At 38.7% G+C, this 21,964-nt stretch overlaps 1 protein-coding gene across 1 annotated transcript in view; it reads right to left on the reverse strand.

Annotated features, from left to right (window-relative positions):
- Nucleotides 1-21,964, reverse strand: part of ADGRG4 (adhesion G protein-coupled receptor G4) — a gene marked incomplete at both ends in the record, with an annotated part of 65,152 nt that overhangs the window by 39,675 nt on the left and 3,513 nt on the right. Inside the window, 5 exon segments of the mRNA XM_084870830.1 lie at nt 14,732-14,758; nt 14,761-14,845; nt 14,850-15,230; nt 15,234-15,239; nt 15,243-15,331. Coding sequence (XP_084726956.1) covers nt 14,732-14,758; nt 14,761-14,845; nt 14,850-15,230; nt 15,234-15,239; nt 15,243-15,331 — 588 coding nt within the window.

Consider the following 21,964-nt stretch of genomic DNA (forward strand, 5'->3'; position numbering starts at 1 on the left):
GATGTCCAACTGCCCGTTTAGAATCGATCCCGGTGGATTCGTGCCTAAACCAGCAGTCAGACATCCCTCTTACAATCCAAGACTACTGGCTCCTAATTGTTCACCTGCCTGCTTTCCTGATTGCCCCTAACCACTTCTGCCTGCCAGCCTGATCACCCCCTAACCACTCCCATGCCAGCCTGATTGATGTCTAACTGATCCCCTGCCAGCCTATTTGCCCCCAACTTCCTTCCTCTGCTGGCCTGGTCATCCCTAACTGCCCTCCCCTGCAGGCTTGATCGCCCCCAACTGCTCTCCCTTGCAGACCTGGTCCCTCTCAACTGCCCTCCCTTGCAGGCCTGGTCTTTCTCAACTGCCCTCCCCTGCTGGCCATCTTGTGGTGGCCATCTTGTGTCCACATGGGGGCAGGATCTTTGACCACATGAGGACAGCCATCTTGTGTGTTGGAGTGGTGGTCAATCTGCATATTAGTCTTTTATTAGATAGAATAGAGGCCTGGTGCACGGGTGGGGGCCAGCTGGTTTGCCCTGAAGAGTATCCCAGATCAGGGTGGGGGTTCTCTTGGGGCATGAGGCAGCCTGGGCGAGGGGCCTATGGTAGGTTGCAGGCAGGCCATGGCCCCTGGCGACCCAAGCGAAGGCCCTGGTATCTGGAATTTATTTACCTTCTACAATTAAAACTTTGTAGACTGGAGTGGAGCCAAGCCTCCTGCTTGCTCCGTGGCTGGCAGCCATTTCCATTGGGACTTATGTACCTTCTATAATCGAAACTTTGTAGCCTTAAGCAGAGGCCTGGGCTGGCCAGGGTCTGTGGAAAGCTTTGCTTCCTCTGTTGCTGGGGGCAACCCTAGCCTGCTCTCTCCAGCTCCATGGCTGCCACCATTTCTGTTTGGATTTGTTTTCCTTCTATAATTGAAACTTTGTTGCCTTGAGTGGAGGCCTAGGCTGGCAAGAGCAGGCAGAAAGCTTGGCTTATTCCATTGCCTGGGAAACTGTGGCCGTAGCCATCTTGGTTGGGTTTATTTGCATACTTGCTCTGATTGGGTGGTGGGTATGGCTTGTGGGTGTAGCGGAGTGATGGTTAATTTCTATATTAATATTTTATTAGGTAGGAGATATATATAATAGAGGCCTGGGGGGAGGGGTACGGTGTCCTTCAGCCAAACCTGCACCCTCTCTAATCTGGGACCCCTTGAGGGATGTCCGATTGGTGTTTTAGGCCCGATCCCACCGAGTGGTAGGACATCCCTCTCACAATCCTGGACTGCTGGCTCCCAACCACTAGTCTGCCTGCCTGCCTGATTGCCCCTAATCACTTCTGCCTGCCAGCCTGATCTCCCCCAACCACTCCCCTGCCAGCCTGATTGATGCCTAACTGCCCTCCCTTGCCAGCCTAGTTTTCCCTGACTGCCTTCCCCTGCCAGCCTGGTCACGCCCAACTGCCCTCTTCTGCAGGCCTTGTCCTCCCCACCAACTGCCCTCCCCTGCAGGCCTGGTCACCCCCAACTGCCCTCCCCTGCAGGCCTGGTCACCCCAACTGCTCCCCCCCGCCTTGCTGGCTATCTTATGGCAGCCATCTTGTGTCCACAGTGATGGTCAATTTGCATATTACCTCTTCATTATATAGGATTAGAGTCCCTCGAGGCTTGGTCCCAGTACCACTTCCCTTTTCCCTCTATAATTTCTCCACAGCCAGTATTCCAATTTACACCTAAACACAGATGCTGTATATCTTTAAACCAGATCTCTAATCTGAGCTCCACAATTATATAACCAATTGCTTACTTGACATCATTTCGTGGATATATCATTAACATCTCAAACTCAGTTATGCCCCAACTGAACTCTTTATCTTCTCTCCAAACTGGATTATCTTTTAGTATTCCTTCAGTGAATGGAACCATCAAACTTCAGGTATGCAATCCAAAACCCTCTCCCTCGGTCTCCTTCATTTTCACTTTCATCTGCCATAGCCAACTCATAATCTTGTCCTGTGGATCTTACCTCCTAATTATCTCTTGACTCCACCTTTTTCTCTCTATCTCTATCACTTACCGCCCTTAAGAAGAAACCATCAATTGCTCACCTGCACTATTACAATAGCCTCCCAATTGGACTTTACCTCTACTCTTGGGCCCCCTCCAATCTATTCCATAATACAATCAGAATGATTTTTGTAATGTAACACACACACACACAAACACACACACACACACACACACACACACACACACACACACTGCTCCCTTTAGTGGCCTTCCATTATTCACAAAATTAGAGAAAAAAAATTCTTAATAGAGCATATAAAGCTATGCACAGTTTGGTCCCTACCTATCTCTCCAGGCTCAATTTATATGAAGTTTCTCCCTTGTTTTCTGGTCTTCAGCCCATCATCCTGGTTTCACTTCTCCAACACTTGGTATTCTCTTTCCCATCATAAGGCCACTAACTGCATATACTGTTACTTATAGTTAGAATGTTCTTCCAATGTTCTTCATCAATTAACTTCTATTCATCTTTAAGATCTCAACTCGTACATAACTTCAAGGAAGCCTTCATAACCAAGTCAAACCAATCTATTCCATGCTCTTATGACACCTTACACTTTCCCCTCCAATAATAGTTGTCACAGCTGCAGTTTTACATTTGTGTGTGTTCATTAATGTCTTCCTTCTACACTACAATGTATGGGCAGAGATCTCACCTCTCTTTGCTCACCATTGTATCTCCAATACTTAACTAACACAGTCCCTGGTACATGGTAGATGCCTAATAAAAAATTGTAGGTTAACATAATAAGTGGAAATAATGAAGGATTAGAAAGATATGAGTGGAATCTTATAACTATTGGAAAGGAAGAATTGATAGCTTATAGTAAAAGAAGTTTAAGATATGAAGAAGACAGAGAAGTCTCAAATAGTTGCTTATTTTGAAAAGTCAACTTGGAAAATGGAGGTAATATTCATAGACATAGTAAAATGGAGAAGACAGCCTCACTAAGAAGAACAACACCCAGTTCAGACTTGGATAAGTGGAATATGGGGTGATGGTGGGACATCCAAGTGAAAATTATACATTGTGAAATTCAAGATTGAGTCATGATTTTTCTCAATTTTCAATCACCTAAAATGAAATCATGCATATTTATCATTGGGAAATTAGCACTTTAAATTTATCTACCTGGGATGTATATAATCTATGATGTAGGGATAATTTTGGTGGTAGATAATCTATTGAGTTGCTTCATTGTCTTGAGCATTAAAAATACTTTTAATTTCCACAGATAGAAATACTAAAATATGTGTAGGATTTTCATTAGGATTCTGTAGTTATTAGCAAATAGAATGAGTGAGAATCAGAAGCCTGCAATTGGCTAGTATATATGAGTTGACAAAAGCACACTCATTTATAAGAAGAAAAGTCAAAATTGTATACAAGTACTTTTTGCCATCAACAAAATGAAAAGGGATCCCATTGTATGGGAGAAAATATTTGCCAGTGATACATCGGACAAGGGGTTAATTTCCAAAATATATAAAGTACACATAGAGCTTTTAAAAAAGGAAGATAATTCAATTTAAAAATGGGCAAAGAACCTAAATAGACATTTCTCCAAAGAGGACATACAGATGGCAAAGAGACACATGAAAAAATGCTCAAAGTCACTAATCATCAAAAAGTTGCAAATTAAAACAATGAGGTATCACCTCACACCATCAAAATGGCTATCATCAACAAATGACAAGTGTTGACGAGGATGTGGAGAAAATGCAGATTGGTGCAGCCACTATGGAAAACAGTATGAAGTCTCCTCAAAAAATTAAAAATGGAACTACCTTGCCCTCTCTGGTTTGGCTCAATGAGTAGAGTATTGGCCTGCAGACTGAAGGGTCCCGGGTTTGATTCTGGCCAAAGGACACATGCTTAGGTTGCGGGATCAATCCCCAGTATGGGGCATGCAGGAGGCAACCAATCAATGATTCTTTCTCATCATTGATGTTTCTATCTCTCTCTCCCTCTCCCTTCCTCTCTGAAATCAATAAAAATATATTTATAAATAATAAATAAATAAATAAATAAATAAATAAAATGAAACTGCTTTTTGACCCAGCGATCCCAAGAAATGGAATATATCCCAAGAAATCATAAACACCCATCAGAAAAAATATATGCACCCTTATGTTCATAGCAGTACTATTTTCAATAGCTAAGATTTGGAAACAGCCGAAGTGTCCTTCATTAGAGAGTGGATAAAACAACTGTGATACATTTATACAATGGAATACTATGCAGCAATAAAAAAAAAAGTTCTCTTAACCTTTGGGAAAGCATGGAGGGACCTGGAGAGTATTATGCTAAGTGAAATAAGCCAGTCAGAGAAAGACAAGTATTACATGATCTCACTTATATGTAGAATCTAATGAACAAAATAGATCCAGACACGTGGAAGCATGAACAGACTGATGAATCTCAGAAGGAAGGGAGGAGGGAAGAGATTAACCAAATAATTTTTATGCATATAAGTATAACCCATAGACACAGACAACAATGCAGTAGGTCTGGGTGGGCAGAGGTGGGGTGGTGGAGGTCAATTGTTGGGAAAAGGGGAACATCTGCAATACTTTCAACAATAAAGATAAATTTAACAAAAGAAGTACTTTTTGATTTAATATTACAACATTGTTTAAAAATTATCAGTGATTCACATTCTGTTAAGTCTCATTAAGAAATTTATATTTCAGCAACACACTATATATCTCAAGCTTTTTGCCTTCAAATTTTTCCATGACTACAAGTAAAAGAATTGTCAGGATCTTGGTTTCCATCTGGCTTTACCACAGCCAGTTGGCTTAGCAAACCTGTGAAATATCTCTTATATGACATTTGAGGAGTATGCCATCCCAGAGTCTGAAAGTCTATGAATGCACTAATTTGTGAGAGAAGAGTTCACAATTTTCACTTCTTTATAAATGATTAATGGAGCTACACTCTCTTTTCAGGAAAATAACAAAATGAAATATCAAAAATATCTAAGTTATCTTCTTTGATGCAGTTTTTAAGGAACACTTTTAAAAGAATCCCAACTTGCAATGGGAAACTCTTTTAGAACACAAAGGATGGGAGTTAGGCATAATATTTTTATCTAGAGAGGTCTGAGCTTTAGATATTAATTGTTAAGCATCTCAAAAGGAAGCAAATTAATTGAACAAAATTGCAAGCAGATGGCCTTTTAAGTACCATATATCTCTTAGGAAATAATGCAGTTTACAGTGCTTCATTTTAACCTGGATTTACATATTTCAGCAAATCTCCAATTGCATCTTTCAGAGGAAAGACTTTTTCCCTCCCAGAGGGATTATTTGTACCAAGTTTTTCTTCTAAAGCCTTTATTAATAAGAAGTCTTCCTTAATTAAAATCACAGAATTTTACAACTAAGTCTTGGAGATTGTATTCAATCTAAACTCTCATTTAGAGATGAGGCCCAAAGAGGCGCAGTGTTGAAAAGATGAGGTTTCTGCAGGTAAAATACGTAGAGAAGAAATATGACAATATGAGCCAGTGCTTTAATAATCTAGTACCCATACATTCATGCATTCAATTTTCACAACGCATCCGAAACCCAGGAAAAGGAAGAGACTACCTAAAAGAACCATGGAGAGAGAAACTTAGATAATAAAAGCCCACATTCTGCAAGTGCTGAACAGCTCAAGAAAAAAACAGTAACCCAAAAACAGTAAGACATAAACCTTAGAGGAGAGCTCTAAACCAAAACATGAAGATGCTCTTGCCAGCCTAAGGATAGAAGCCCAATGGGAACCCTAAATTATAATTATGCCCTGGAACAATATTTGCTTTAAAGAGTCCTTCATATCCCAAATAAAGACAATCCAATTAAATGTCAGTACCTTTTAAACCAAGGATCAATAGGAATTAGTGATTCTTTCAAATTCTAAGCTTAGTAATTAATTAGAATGATTTAGCAAACAAATTCATCTGATACAGAAGAGGCATCTAACAATGTCTCAGATTCATTCATGATAAAATATCTTGGCAAGTTAGGAATAGAGGGTATTTATTTCAACCTGAGAAAGAACACCACCAAGAAACCTACAGTTAATATCAACCATAATGGCGAGAGACTGAATGTCTTCCCACTAAATTGGAAACCTAACAAGGATGTTCACTTTTACTACTCTTACTCAACATAGTACTGGAAGTTAGAGGCACTCCTGTGAAGAAAGAAAAATAAATAAAAGGCATTGTAACTGATACAGCTGTTCATGTAGAAAATCCCATGGAATCTAAAACACACACACACACACACACACACACACACACACACACACACTCAACAAACAAACAAACAACAACAAAAACTCCTGGAACTTAAAAATAAGTTAAAGTTGAAGGGTACAAAATTAACACTAAGCAAAGAGTTCTTACACTTGACACTAAAAAGCATCCTACACAAAAAGAAAAACTGATAATTTAGACTTCATCATAACTAAAAAATTTTACTCCACAAAAGTACAAATGAAAGGAATAAAAAAGCAACCTACAGACTAGGAGGAAATATTTGCAAAATATATATCCAATAAAGGATTAAAATATATAAAAAACTATGAACACGCAACAGTAAAAACATCCCCCAAGTTTTAAAAAAAAATGGGCAAATAATATGAATAGACAGTTCACTGAAGAGGATATACAGATGGGGCAAATAATCACAGCAAAAGATGTTTAACACCATTAGGCATCAGGGAAATGCAGATTAAACCCACAATGAAACATCACTATACATTCACCAGAATGTCTAAAATAAAAACTGGTGACAACACAACAAGCTGGCAAGGATGAAGAGAAACTGGATCCTTCATGCATTGCTGGTGGGAATATAAAATCATACAGCCACTTTGAAAAATAGTCTGACAGTTTTATATAAAATTAAATGTGTAACTACCACACGGGCTAGTAATCATTCTCCTGAGCATTTACCCCAGAGAAATAAAAACTCATGCCCTCAAAAACCTGTACACAATTGTTAATAGCAGATTTTATTTTTAATAGGCAAAAATTGGAATCAGTCCAGATGTCTTTTAATAGGTGAATGGCTAAACAAACTCTACTATATCCATTCCATGAAATACTATTTAGCAGTAGAAAGGAATGAACTATTGATAAGCAACAACTTGGATGAATCTCCAGAGAATTATGCTGAGTAATGGGGGGGGGGGGGGAAATCCAATTCAAAAAGGTTATATACTGTTTGATTCATTGCTGGAAAACAAATCAGTTTCACTAAAAGAGATGTTGACAGGAAGCCAGGAAGGCTGATCAACAACCTTAATTGCTCTAACCACTCACCCTTTAGTTGAGACATTGTTAGTTGAAGCAGAATCTACCTTGTTAGTCCCGTGTAAGTTTCTGTTATTTCCTGCCTAAGGGCTACATGTAAATTTCTGTTTATGTTGCCTAAGATGTTTTCTCCAAAGCCTTAATAAAAGGGGATGGCAAGGCCAGAGCAGTAGTAGTTCTCCCACTAAAGTTGGACTACCGCCTGGCCCCCCATATCGCCAAATTGAATTTCTTCAAGTCTCAAGTCTCTTCATTTGTGTGCGGCCCTTCTCCAGAACCCGAACCCTGAATTGGAACTCTTTCCATGTGGGTCGTGAGATTCCTACAATTCATTTTTGAAATGACAAAACTTTTAAAAGAAGGGCATATTTGTGGTTCTCAAGAGTTAGGGAGGTAAAGGGCAGAGTGGAGCGGCAGGAAAGGGTAGAAGGGAGATGGGAATGTTTATAAAAGTGTAACATTAGGAATCCATGTGGAATTGAAACTGTTCAATATCTTGACTGTGGTGATAGAAACTGTCACATCTGGAGAAAAACTGTATAGAACTTCATACACACAAATCGGTATAAGTAAAAGAGTGAAATCTGAGTAAGATTGGTGAATATTATCAATGCCAATATTCTATACTATAGCTTTGCAAAATACTACTACTGGGGAAAATGGGACAAAGTGTACAAGAGATTTACAGCTCAAAAAAAATCAGTTTGTTTTTTTAAAAAAGCAAATGCAAAAGATCACACTGCAGGTAGTTGAGCGACAACTGAATGTCCATTTGGTCTGGAGGTATCACAGAAACCATGGACTCTGGCCTCCATTTTTAAAAGGCTCAAAAACACGTCTTGCCACATTCATTCTGTTCCCATTTGTGAAAAAGTAATCACTTGTTCAAATGATTTGCATGAGCTGGCTCCATATTTTAAAGTGGGGATAATCCATGCTAATTCACAAGGGCCTGCAGGCTTAAGTGCCATTTGCTCCTTCACTTAAGACAAAATTGTATCATTACAATCATTGGGAACTGGAGAAAAAAAGTATAGAGTAGCTGAGTAGTTATGAGGCATTTTGTTGCAGATGTCCCTGCCAACAGAATATTAAGTAGAACATTTGCTAAGGTACCAAATTCTCTTTGTGATTTGGGTATATCACCTCATATTAAATCTTTGTATTTTACTAGCTTGCATTTTGCACCTGGTTTTTCTTTCAATCAACTCTGTAAATATAATTTAGAGTGTGTTTATTAGATTTGTGATGGCTAGTGGTGACCAGAAACTGCCACAGACAGATTTGCCTGTGGGGTAAAACAAAAAACAAAAAATAGCAACAACAAAAATGAACATCTTTAAAATGCAGAGAAAAAAATTTTCAAAGTGATGTCTATATTCACTTTCTAGGCAAGGACATGAAAAAAAAGTTCTGTGATAGAGAGAATGACTAGAGCTTCCATCTCTGAATCTATAGGATAATGTCACCCAGTGCAGATGAATACAAATAAGGAAGTTTAAGCAAACTACAAACAGATCCTGCTTATCTTTGAGATGAAATGTACAGGGCTGCCTGGGAAGGCATATGGGCATTTAATTGTTGCCAGCTGAGGCGAGACAATTGGCAGAGCCACGTCTAGGATACACATTTCCCCAAGATGGCGGAAAGTGTAATCAGCTTGGCCTTCATATCATCCCAGGTGTCCGCAGGGGCGGGACTAGATATGTAAATCCAAGCATGCTAGGGCCTACTTAAGAATGCAAATAAATGGGTGTTACTTCCTGGTATTGGAGGTATAAAATAAATGCGCTGGGAGGGGTCATCATGATTGCAGCCTCTCCATCAGAGAGGAAGTATGGCATCCCATCCAGTTCCCAGCTTTAAATCTATTTCTGCATCTTCTTTCTTTCTTTTTATTATTTCTCAATCCCTGGCCGCCTCCACTTAGAGCCAGTTCGTTCATCTCTCTTTCTGTGGGGGACACGGAAAAGGGAGATCCCCGCCATGTCTGTCCTCCCTCTCCCCGCATCAGACCCCAGCAATGAAAAATGAGGATAGCACAGAGAATTGATATGCAAAAGCAAAACCAAATTGCCTTTTAGTTGGTAGAGCCTATCACCATGGAAACTTTTATGAACTTATCAGAGCTAATAAGTGGATAGAAGGCTTAATAGTGGTTCAAAGGCCTTAGAAAGTACATAAAGTACATGAATGTAATAAATCTCTGCACATGTTTAAGAATGTTGAGTTCATAAAGAAATTCAAAACATCTGGATCATTAGATCAATGAATCTTAACAAATTGATAGCTCCACAGATACACGGGACCCTACGTTTTTTGTGGTTTTTTAATTTTATTTTATTTTTTAAATTTCAAGGTATTACATACAGGTCCTTATCGCCCCATTACTCCCCCCTCCAACCTCCCCACTTATGCCCTCATCCCCCTGTTGTCTGTGTCCATTGGTTAGGCTTATATACTGCTGGGAAAGCAGACTGGTGCAGCCACTGTGGAGAACAGTATGGAGTTTCCTCAAAATATTAAAAATGGAACTCCCATTTGACCCAGTGATCTCACTTCTAGGAATATATCCCAAGAAACTAGAAACACCAATCAGAAAGGATATATGCACCCATATGTTCATAGCGGTACAATTCACCATAGCTAAGATTTGGACCCTACACTTTGATACAGTGTAGATTTTCCAGGATGGACTCAATTCATGTTATTTCATTCTTTTCAAAGAGGGAATTTTTCAAACGATAACTAAGAATAATTCATCTTCATACATTCACAAGTCAGAACAAATCCTTTGTTGGTTCATGTATCTGAGTAAGATTCAGAAATTATGTTCAACATACCTAGAGGTATTTTAGTTTACAATCAGTCCCTAATGATCACTTCAAGAAATTCCTGTCACCATCCATGCTTTTTAATAATATTGTAGACTATTATCACAACGAAAAACTGAAAGCAACTTAAAAGTTCTTCAAAGGGATTTTGTTGAATAGATTGTAGCATGTCCTTATTTTATATTGCTAATCAGCATCACCCCCAATAACCACATATTTTCTGATATGGGAATATAACCAACATGTATTAAATGTAAAACTAAGATACAGAAGACTATGCACATAATGATAATTCCAACTGTGAAAAAGGGGGGGGGGGAGAACATTTACATGTAAACCTAAGTTTTAAATCATTTCTACAAGGATATATAATAAATTGTTAACATTATTTTTAGAGAGAGGCACTTGGGGTAAGTGTACTGATATGTCCATGATAACATAGTTAAAATAAATCTAATTGTAGAACAATATGCATTTATGAATATATTATTTTTAACCTATACACATCAATACACACCCATACACAATACCCACACACTTACTTAATCCATAGGGGAAAAACTAAATAAAATAGACACCTCTGCCTAAGCCGGTTTGGCTCAGCGGTAGAGCGTCGGTCTGCGGACTGAAAGGTCCCAGGTTCGATTCCGGTCAAGGGCATGTACCTTGGTTGCGGGCACATCCCCAGTAGGGGGTGTGCAAGAGGCAGCTGGTCGATGTTTCTCTCTCATCGACGTTTCTAGCTCTCTATCTCTTCCTTTCTCTCTGTTAAAAATCAATAAAATATATTTTAAAAAAATAGACACCTCTGTAGAGAGGATTCTGAGTAGGTTTTATTTTCTACTTCATGTACTTTTATATTGTTTGAGCTTATTTTATTCAAAATTATAATGTATTACAAGTGTAATTTTTAAAAATAAAGCAAAGACACTTAAAAACTCCAAATTTACTAATGAGCAGTAACTTTTCTGTTATTATTATTTATCATTGTGTTGTTTAAATATTCCTGAGACATCTCTAACTATAGTGAATAATTTTATATTAAACCCAGGTAGGGTTCACAGCTTTTAGCAAATGTTCCCAAAAGCCTTGTTCTCATGAATATATAAATATACACATATATAATTTATGTGTAAGTAGATTTATTGAGATTTGTAACCTAGCAATGTGTTCATCAAAATTTATTTTTTAAAGGTCATAATCCTTCTATGACCCATAAATAACAATTTATTAGGCAAAAGCTGAAGCTAGGCATGTAATCACTCCTATTGAATCATATAATTGCCTCATTTTCTCAGATGTCATATGGCCAAGACGGAGGTGGAAGAAATTCTATGGTGTTAGTTTCCTTAGTGGTGATCAGGCAGTGATTGTGGTGGGTAGGCTAATTTCCCCAAGTGGATTATCAGTACTAGCAATTCCCTTCAAAGGAAGCTTTTTTTTTTAAATTAATTTTTATTGCCTAAAGTTTTACATATGTCTCCTGTTTCCCCAATTGATCCCTCCCCCATCCCTTTCCAGCCCAGGCATGCCCCCACCACCCCAGTGTCTATGTACATTGGTTATGCTAATTGCATGCATATAAGTCCTTTGGTTGCTCTCTAACCACCCCTCCCTACCATTTGTCTCAAGATAAATCCAAAGGAAGCTTTTAAGACAGTGGTTCATAACCTTTTTGGGGGGGGCACAGATTCTCTCAAGTTAGTACTAATGGTGTGGGGGTGAAAAGAACATGGGCTTTGCAACCTGACAAATCTCTGTTTAAATCCCAGCTACACTGCTTATTTGATGAGTGACCTTAAGCAATTTACTTAACTTCTCTGAGCCTTTTCTCATCTATAAAAATGTCTGGCACATGGTAAGAATTCAGTAAAAGTCAGCAATTATCTTAATATTTTAGAATATGATGGAAACTATAGACTCTGTCCCCAGAGAAAAAATCCATCTTGTATATTTAGGATGTTGTATACCATTTCAAGGGCTTTTCCCACCTATTAAGGCCATTATGGACCTAAGGCTAGGAATCCCTGGTCTAAGATTTGGAAAGAACATTTGAAGAAACCTGAATAGTAAAAGCAACATTTTGTTGATTGTCTTTTTAGCCTGCATTTTTCTTAAGTGTTTCCCAAAGTGTGGCACTTGTACCCCCAGGGGTACGGGAAGAGTTTGGAGTTTGGTGGGTGTACGCGTTGCACCGGAGTTTGGTGGGGATATGCACTGCACCGTGCTTAGCTGCGCCTAATTCTACGTTCTCATGAGTACGAGGGGTACTCAGTGTTACAAAAATTATAGTACACATATGTCAAAAGTTTGGTAAACACTGGAAGGTCTCACATATTTGTCCTCAACTGCCCATTCCAGCCCCCCACCCCACGCATGCCCTCACCCCCCTATTGTCTTATACCTGTATTTTTTTTTGCCTGTTTGTTGTGCTAGATTATTTATGTATTATGGCCACCAAGACTTAATTGGACCAAGAGAGTAGATTTTACATTAAGTGTACAAATGTGCAAAATAAATGGGGGCTCTCTAGTACTTTAACACATCAATTAGACTTAGCAATTTACCAGCAAAGTGGTAGGAAAGTTCATAGCAATTCACTGGCCAGAGAAAGTTTTCAAAGATTGCTGCTAACCATATGGATTTAATGGAGTCATACTTCTGGTTTCTTTGATCAAAGATAAAGTTACTTTAAACTGATTTGGGTGAGCTGTTAAGGCTTAACTTTACTAGTCCCCAGCTCAGTTTTATAATTAGAGCCAGCTAGGACTATTCTCTTTTATTTTCAAGACTTCAGAGAAGGAAAAAACACGAATGTGTTCAGGTGGTAGCTCCACAGAACACAGAATCTGTTCCTTTGCATTAGTCTGATCTCAAAGAAACACAGAAACCTCCTGGAATGTGCTTCTGCCATTAACTCAAACAGCATGCAGGCAGTTGGTAAAAACATATTTCCATAGTCTGTGAGAACCCTATTAGACATGGATCTAAACCCCCATTCCCTCACAAACCCCCTACTCAAAATCCATAAGAGAAGTAAATATTGCTCCTCTAAGAATAAGTGAACATTTGAAAAAAAATGAGATAAAATCCAATCTTGATGTTATTGTCACTGACTTTACCCACACTTCTGGACTGCTGTGCTGATGGTGGAGAAGATTGGACTTAAGAAAACAGTGGAGTTCCACAGAGAAAAAGTCTTTTAATTCCTCATCAAAACTGGAAAGAAGGGGGAAAATACTAGCCAGTTTTCTTATAAAAACTCCATTCTAACTTCCCAAAATAAAAATGAATTGGTTTATAAATATAATTTCCCATTAAAAGGAACCAGGGCTTTTTGGTAAAATGCTGATTCTTGGACTGAAGAGAAAATGCAAGATGAGCCTGCAATATTTTGTTGTGCCAAAAGTAAGGAAGTGCTAAAACTGATGGGAACATGTCAAAAGGACATAAGAGCCAGATTGAAGAATGCCCACTGGCCAAATCTGGGCCAATTTGAACATCAAAATAAGTGATAGCAACAGATTGTAACCCAAAGTAATAATCCATGAGTTTATGCTGATATAAACACATAAACAACTGAAAAAATAAATAAATGTGAAGAGAACACTTTTCCTTACAATAGAAGAGCAGTAAATGTAGAAAAATTATGAAGTTTTTAAAATTGTCAATTTGCAAACTTTAAAATAATAAGTGATTGAGACAAGAATCACTTAGTAGATGTAAAACTACTGGGTGAAAGTTTGATAAGAACAAGGTATCTACATACCTTCCAAATATCTCCCCAGAAATTACTTATTAATTGCAAAGGAATAAATAGTAACTTTACAATTGAGAAATCTAGCAATCACCCTCAGAATCAAATTATCAAAGCTACCAATATCAGTAATGAGACAAATTAGCATCATGAAAGACAAGGAAAGAATGTTTTGTTCCAGATTAGAATCTAATGAGACATGGTAGCTAAATTTAATGTGTGATCCTAAACTGAATCATGGATCGGGCAAAAAGAGCTATATAGGAAATTATTAGAATGATTGGACAAATTTGAATATGGACTGTAATTTAGGTATTAGTATTATATCAATGTTAAATTTCCTGATTTCGATCATTGTACCATGGCTATATAAGAGAATGTCCTCATTCTTAAGAAACACACACTGAGATATTTAGGGGTAATATTTAGGGATAATGAGGCATTATATCTTCAACTTTCAAATCATTAAGTAACAAATAGTGTATGTATGTGTGTATGTATGTGTGGGGGGGAGAAAGAAAAATGGAGAATAATAAAACATGAGGAAAATTTTAACAATTGGTGAATCTGGGTAAAGAATATACAGAAGTTCTTTGTCCTACTGCAATATTTCTTTAAGTTTAAAATCATATAAAGATAAAATACAAAGAAAAGTAGATGACAACCTGGGGTACTCTCTGAGGATGACAGAGCTGTGACCTAAGAGAGATATTTGGAGTAACAAGCAGAAGAGTACCACATCACTGCTACCCTTACTAAGGAGGACAATTCATAAGTTACTCACAGCAGCGCAGTCTCATGTCAACAGTTGAATGATCTTGTTGACGAGCCAAACATCTTCTTCCCAACTAACTATGTTTCCACCCAAACACTTTATAAACTCCTCATTTTCCAGGATTCCAGAGTTGTAAGTAGTGCAAGCTGCCAGTAAAGCAAGGCACCATACTTTTAACCTGGCTGTTTCTGTTCTTAAGAAAATATCCTAGAAACAGAGTCCCATTAGGTGTCAGCTTTTGTGGTTGATCCATCATTACCAGTATTCTTTCTTTATTCAGGAAGAGTTCTAATTTTCCCTTCATACCATCCCATATCAAGCATACTGTATGCGATTGAAATGGAATCAGGTGGTAATGGATATAAAAGTTTTTGGACAAGTTGTATAGTATTAACTGCTGGTAGTCTCCTGCAAGCTCAAGGTCTATGTATTCTCTTATATTACTAGTAATATAGGAAATGGCCATCCAATCACTTGGTTTGTCATCCACAAATACCAGGTCAATGTATTATGTGAATCAAATGAGTTCAAGAATGGTGTTGGTCAGGCTTACATATGTGTCAGCTCTTTCATAAAAATCCAACCTTTTTCCTTTTAGTGAAAGTGCATCTGTCCAAATTTTGGGAAGGTGAAAGGGAAAACTGTTGAAATTTTAGTAACAAGAAATTCTATTTTGTCACCTTCTTTAGCTATATGGTCAAATCTAGATTATGCAACAGTACTATTATAAGTCAATACTGGTACAGATAAGCCAAATAGTAGATATTAAAAAAGTCATATCTACTTGACATCAGCATGTGACTTTTTTGGCAGAGGAGTTTCTTCCTCATTATATTTTGCCTGGGTTGATGTGAAAAGTTATATTAATGTTCCTGAGCACACATAAACTGGACAATTTAGGGAGGCAGTTAGAAGTGTGTGGCTAGTGGACTGGGGGGAGGCTAAGGAAAAGGCAGTTTGGACTTAAAATTTGCTACACATAATTCCCACTCAAAGAATCAAAAGATAACTATTTCTGTCTACCTAACTGCCTTATTATATTCATGGTGCAACAGCAATTTAGTTATCCAATGCCTTTTCCTAAACAAAATTATCTGATTATTCTCTCTGAAGGCTGCTTCTCACTGAAGGCACTGACAGGGGCCCGACAGATGGCCAGCTGGACAATACTGAAGTGCCAGGGCTTCTGTTTGCACCCAGGAATGGGAGAAATGACACAACCCTGAGCCTATCCTGATTCCCTCCTTCCCTCTCCTCAAAGGAGGCTACAGCAGCTTTAAGGGGCTCTAGATGGCCATGAAGTCAGTTATCACTGGCTCTGGAGTCACACAGCCTGGGATGAAATCCCAGCTCTGACATTCATCAGCTGTGTAACTTTGAACAAGTAACTTAACATTTCTATGCCTTAATGTTTGCTTCAGTGAAATTGGAATTTAGGGCCACATTGTTGTATTTATGCACAACTCTAGGGACCACCATTCACATTATAGTCGATGCCAAATAATACCTCTACCTACTGACCTTACAAGATTGTTTGAAGGTAAAGTGAGATGGTGGTGTGTGCCAAGTCCTCTCAAACATTGCTGAAGAGTATGTACATTGGTACAGTAGTTTGATGGGCAATTTGGCAATATGTATGAAAATTTAAATTGAGTATGCCATTTATTTCATGGAAAGCTATTGATGAGTCATTATACTATTACCATTATAAACTTTATGCCCCAGGCCACTAGGCAAATATCATGCCATTGCCCAGCACCAACCTAATTCCAGTTCCAGCACAGCCTAAGACAAATCAAAAATAGCTTGATGAAATTCCAGCTTGTCTTTGAATTAGGAGTGTAACATTGAAACCACCTATCTAAAACTGGCAGCCATAACAGCACACTAAAGAAACTGGCAGGAAGTGACCACTTCGGTGCTTCTGGGAGATGTCCCCAAATGAAAGCTTCTAGACATTCTGTAGCCTTATAGTATTTTCTCCCTCCATTCCTCCATTGACTATCATCCGAAAGCAATCAAGTACATGCTGGCCCCCACAGGTTCACACACAAGCACATATATACACACACCCATGTGCCAGAACTTAAACCATTCACCTGCCAGGGAGCTATTTCTAGACTGTCCATGGCAGATGAGCAACTGCTTACTTCTGTATCTGGCTTATGTGATTATATTATCATCTTTCATGTGGCTAATAAATCAAGAGTTAATCCCCACAAAGTGATCATCATGAAACCCAAGGCTTGATTATGGTTTGTTAACATTGCTTTTCTGTTCAGCCCTCCAAAATGACATCACATACACCATTTAAGAATGAGTTTTATGGTGAACATAAATTTCCAGGAGCTATTTATCCCTTAAAAGAGAATGTATCATAATCTTATGTGGTCTAAAAGGGCCTTTCCTCTCTGCGATTTATTAATATAACACCAGTTGCCAAAGGACATGAACAAGCAACTTACTAGATAGGAAATATAAAAAGATGGCCCCTCGCTATTTTTAAAATACAAGTTAGAACAACAAGATAGCCTTTTTGCCTTTTAAAATGACATTTTTGACAGAATCCCAAGTTTTGATGGGCCTGTGGGGAAACATGTCACTTTAATACACTGTTGATGGGAGTACCAATTAGCACAGCCTCTCTGTTTTGAAGTGCAATTTGCCAATATCTGTGAACATTTTAATTGTGTATAATTGTGTGTATGCTTTTGACACACTAAATCCATCTCTATCAATTTATTCTAAACAAAATTACATGTATACAAAGATGCAAGTACAAGGATATTTACTGCAGTAGTGCTTGTAATTGAGAAAAATAGGAAAATCTGTATGTCTATCAATAAGTGACTAGTTAGGCAATTATTACCTCTATACAATGGATTATTTAAAAAACAAAGTAGATCTATATAGTCATGTCCAAGGCTTTATATTATGTTAAATTGGAGTGACATAAGTATAGATATAGTATTGTCTTATTTTTTTTTTAATAAGAGAAAAATATGTGTTAGCATACATATAGAAAAAATCTGGGAGAGTACATGTTGAACCTTTAAAAATGATGTCTTTAGGTGTGAGATTTAGGGGCATTTTTACTTTCTACGTTATTTGTTTAGTAATATTTGAATTTTATGCAACCATGTGTTACATTTATAATCAGAAAAAGAGATAAATGGCTAGATGATGATGATGATGATGATGATGATGATGATGATGATAATAGATAGATAGATAGATAGATAGAACCACTTATGGCAATCCTTGAGATTCTGCAGGCATATCTATAACTTCTGCTTAAATATGAGCAGAGCCCTGGTCAGCTTAGCCCAGTAGATAAAGCATCAGCCTATGGACTGAAGGGTCCCGGGTTCGATTCAGCCAAGGGCACATGCCTGGGTTGCGGGCGCGATCCCAAATAGGGGACTTGCAGAAGGCAGCCAAAAAATTATTCTCTCTCATCATTGATGGTTCTATCTCTCTCTCCTTCTCCCTTCCTCTCTTAAATCAATAAAGAAATCTATTTTTTAAAATAAAAATAAATAAAAGTGATCAGAAGTAGTAGAATCCAAAAAGCCAGATTTAAATCCCAGTTCCACCCCTTACTAGTTGTGTGAATATGGGCAATTAATGCATGCAAAAGTTTTTAGGGAACTATCTGGCATAGAGTGAGTAAAATATGAATGTTAAATAAGTAAACTCGAATCATTTCTCTGTGGTCAGAATCATTTCTCCATGGTCAGAGTAGGATAATAATTACCTACCTCTCAGGGCTGTTAAGAAAGATGATGCAATAATGACCAAAAAAACAAAGATAATGCAATAATGACTAATATTTAGGTTATGTATGTACGAATGTTTATAAACTGTGAAGTCCCATGTGAATAACATCTGTCTGATTTGCCATTATTATCCTTAGAAGTCTCTTCTTCCATCACTACCTCTTTTGCACACTCACACATGCAAGCACATCTGCACTGAGCCTTGCTGCAACCTCTAGACCCCCAGCAGGGCTCCGGGAAGATCAGGCTGTGACAAGGCAGACAGGAGGCTTGGTCCTTCTGTTTTGTCAGGCAAGCTGCATTCTTTGCCATGCCTCCCCAGGGTTTGTTTCAAAGGCCACTTGTGTCTTTGCATATGATTTAACTATCCATTGCAGATGTTTGCTCCAACCCTGCCATCTGTTCCTGGCAGTTTTAAAATACAAATTGTATGATTGCTCCCCTGATGCATGCTTTGTTTTGATTTCTCTCTTCTGTGTCTCTTTTCCTCTATCCTATTTCTTTTAAATTACATTTACTGTTTTTCCCACTTTAAAAAAGAGATATGTTCTTTTCACTATAAAGGTGATACTGTATGTGCTTTTTAGTAGAAAAAGTGAAAGCAATAGAAAATAAAAAGATGAGAACAAAGTCCAGAGTCCCACCACCCAGAAACAACCACCATTAACATTTTGGTACATTTCCTTTTGCTTTTTTCTGTGTACAGGTTTTGCTTGTTTCTATTGCCACTGAAATCATATTGTACGGCAAATTTGCTTTTCTTGCTTAACATTATGAAGTTAAGTTTTTTTCACCTTAGGAAAAGCATATCATAAACCTCATTTAAATGTCTTTATTACAGCTCCAGGACTGCCAGGCACCATTTTATTTGTATTGAGAAAATTCATATAACATAAAATTCACCATTTTAATAATTTTAAAGTGTATGAATTAGTGGCATTTAATACACTCATGATGATGTACAGCCATCACCATTATCTAGTTCCATAACATTTTTAATCACCCCAAAAGGAAACCCTGTACCCATTAAGCACTCACTCCCAATTTCCTCCTCCCTACAGCCCTTAGTAGCCACTAATTTGCTTTTTGCCTCTTTGGATGTGTCTATTCTGAACATTTCATATAAATGAAATCATAAAACAATATGTGGCTTTTGGTGTCTAGCTTCTTCCATTTAGCATAATATTTTCAAGATTCATCCATGTTGTAGTATGTGTTAGTACTTTAATCCTTTCTATGGCCGCATAATATTCTATTGTATTTATATACCACATTTTGTTTATTGATTCTTCTGTTAATGGATATTTGGGTTGTTTCTACTCTTTGGCTATTATGAACAGTGCTGCCATAAACATCTGTGCCATTTCCTTTGTTAAAACATGTGTTTTCATTTTTTCTAGATATTATACCTAGGATTGGGTCATATAGTAATTCTATGCTTAACTTATTGAATAACAGCCAACTGTGTTCCATAGTGGCTGCTCCATTTTACATTCCCGCCAGCAATGTATGAGGATTACAATTTCTCTACCTCCTCTTTAACACATTATTTTCTGTTATTGTTGTTTTTTATTTTGTATCTTTTTTAAAAAAAAATTTATTGATTATGGTGGTACATATGTGTCCTTATTCCCCCATTACCCCCCATTACAACACCCTTATGCCCTCACCCCCCTGTTGTCTGTGTCCATTGGTTAGGCTTATATGCATGCATACAAATCCTTTGGTTGATCTCTCCCCCTTACCCCCACCCATGCCTACCTTCCCTCTGAGGTTTAATGTGTAACCATCCTAGAGGGTGTGAGGTGGTATCTCATTGTGGCTTTGATTCACATTTTTCTAATGATTAATGATGTTGAGTATCTTTTCATGTTCATGTTGGCCATTTGCATATCTTTAGAGAAATGTTTATTCAAATCCTTTGCCCATTTAAAAAATATATTTTTATTGATTTCAGAGAGAAAAGGAGAGGGAGAAAGGAAAACATAAATGATTACCATTTGAGACAGCATGAGAGAGAATTATTGATTGGGAAGATAGAAGCATTAATGATGAGAGAGAATCATTGATCAGTTGCCTCCTGGATACTCCCTACTGGGGATTGAGCCCAAAACCTGGGCATGTGCCTTTGGCCGGAATCAAACCTAAGACCCTTCAGTCCACAGGCCAACATTCTATCCACCGAGCCAAACAAGTTAGGTCTGTCCATTTTTAATTGGGTTGTCTTTTTGTTGTTGTATTGTAAACACTCTTTATATATTCTGGATACCCTACCTAATAAAAGAGTAATATGCAAATTAACCATCACTCAACTCCACGAGCCATGCCCACCATCCAATCAGAGCAAGTATTCAAATAAACCTAACCAAGATGGCTACAGCCAGAGAGCAGGAGGGAGGCATTTCCCTGGCAACGGAGGAAGCCAAGCTTTCTGCTTGCCCTTCCTGACCTAAGCCTCCACTCAAGGTTACAAAGTTTTAATTGTAGAAGGTAAATAAATTCCAGATACCAGGGCTTCCGCTTGGGTTGCCATGGGGTGTGGCTGGCCTGCAAACCACCACAGGCCCCTCACTCAGGCTGCCCCACGTCCCAAGAGAACCCCCAATCTGATCCGGGACACCCTTCAGGGCAAACCAGCTGGCCCCCACCTGTTCACAAGGCCTCTATCCTATCTAATAAAAGAGTAATATGCAGATTGACCATCACTCCAACACACAAGATAGCTGCCCTCATGTTGTCAAAGATCCTGCCCCTATGTGGACACAAGATGGCCAGCAGGAGAGGGCAGTTGGGAGGCACCAGGCCTGCAAGGGAGAACAGTTGAGAGAGACCAAGCCTGCAAGGGAGGGTAGTTGGAGGCAATCAACCCTGCAGGGGAGGGAAGTTAGGGGTGACCAGGCCGGCAAAGGAGGGAAGTTGGGGCAAACGGGCTGGCAGGGGAGCAGTTAGACATCAATCAGGCTGGCATGGGAGTGGTTAGGGGGTGATCAGGATGGCAGAAGAAGGGGTTAGGGGCAATCAGGAAGGCAGGCAGAAGAGTAGTTGGGAGCCAGCAGTCCTGGATTGTGAGAGGGATGTCCAACTGCCCATTTAGGCCTGATCCCGCTGGGCAGTCAGACTCCCTCGAGGGGTCCCAGATTGGAGAGGGTGTAGGCTGGGCTGAGGGACACTCCCCTCTGCCCCCGTGCACGAATTTTGTGCACCAGGTCTCTAGTTGATATATGAAATACATGACCTACAAATATTTTCTTGCATTATATATGCTGTCTTTTCACTTTCTGCAAAAGATTTCTGTATTGGTTTTCAGAGAAAGAGGAAGAGAGAGGGGGGAGAGAAAAATCAATGTGAGAGCAAAACATTGGCTACCTCCTGCATGCCTCCCACCAGGGATTAAGCCCACAACCTGGGCATGAACCCTGACTGGGAATCGAACTGGCAAACTTCCAGTGCACAGGACATTGTT

This window comes from Pipistrellus hanaki (genome assembly GCF_964339955.1).
Source record: "Pipistrellus hanaki genome assembly, chromosome: X".
NCBI lineage: Eukaryota > Metazoa > Chordata > Mammalia > Chiroptera > Vespertilionidae > Pipistrellus > Pipistrellus hanaki.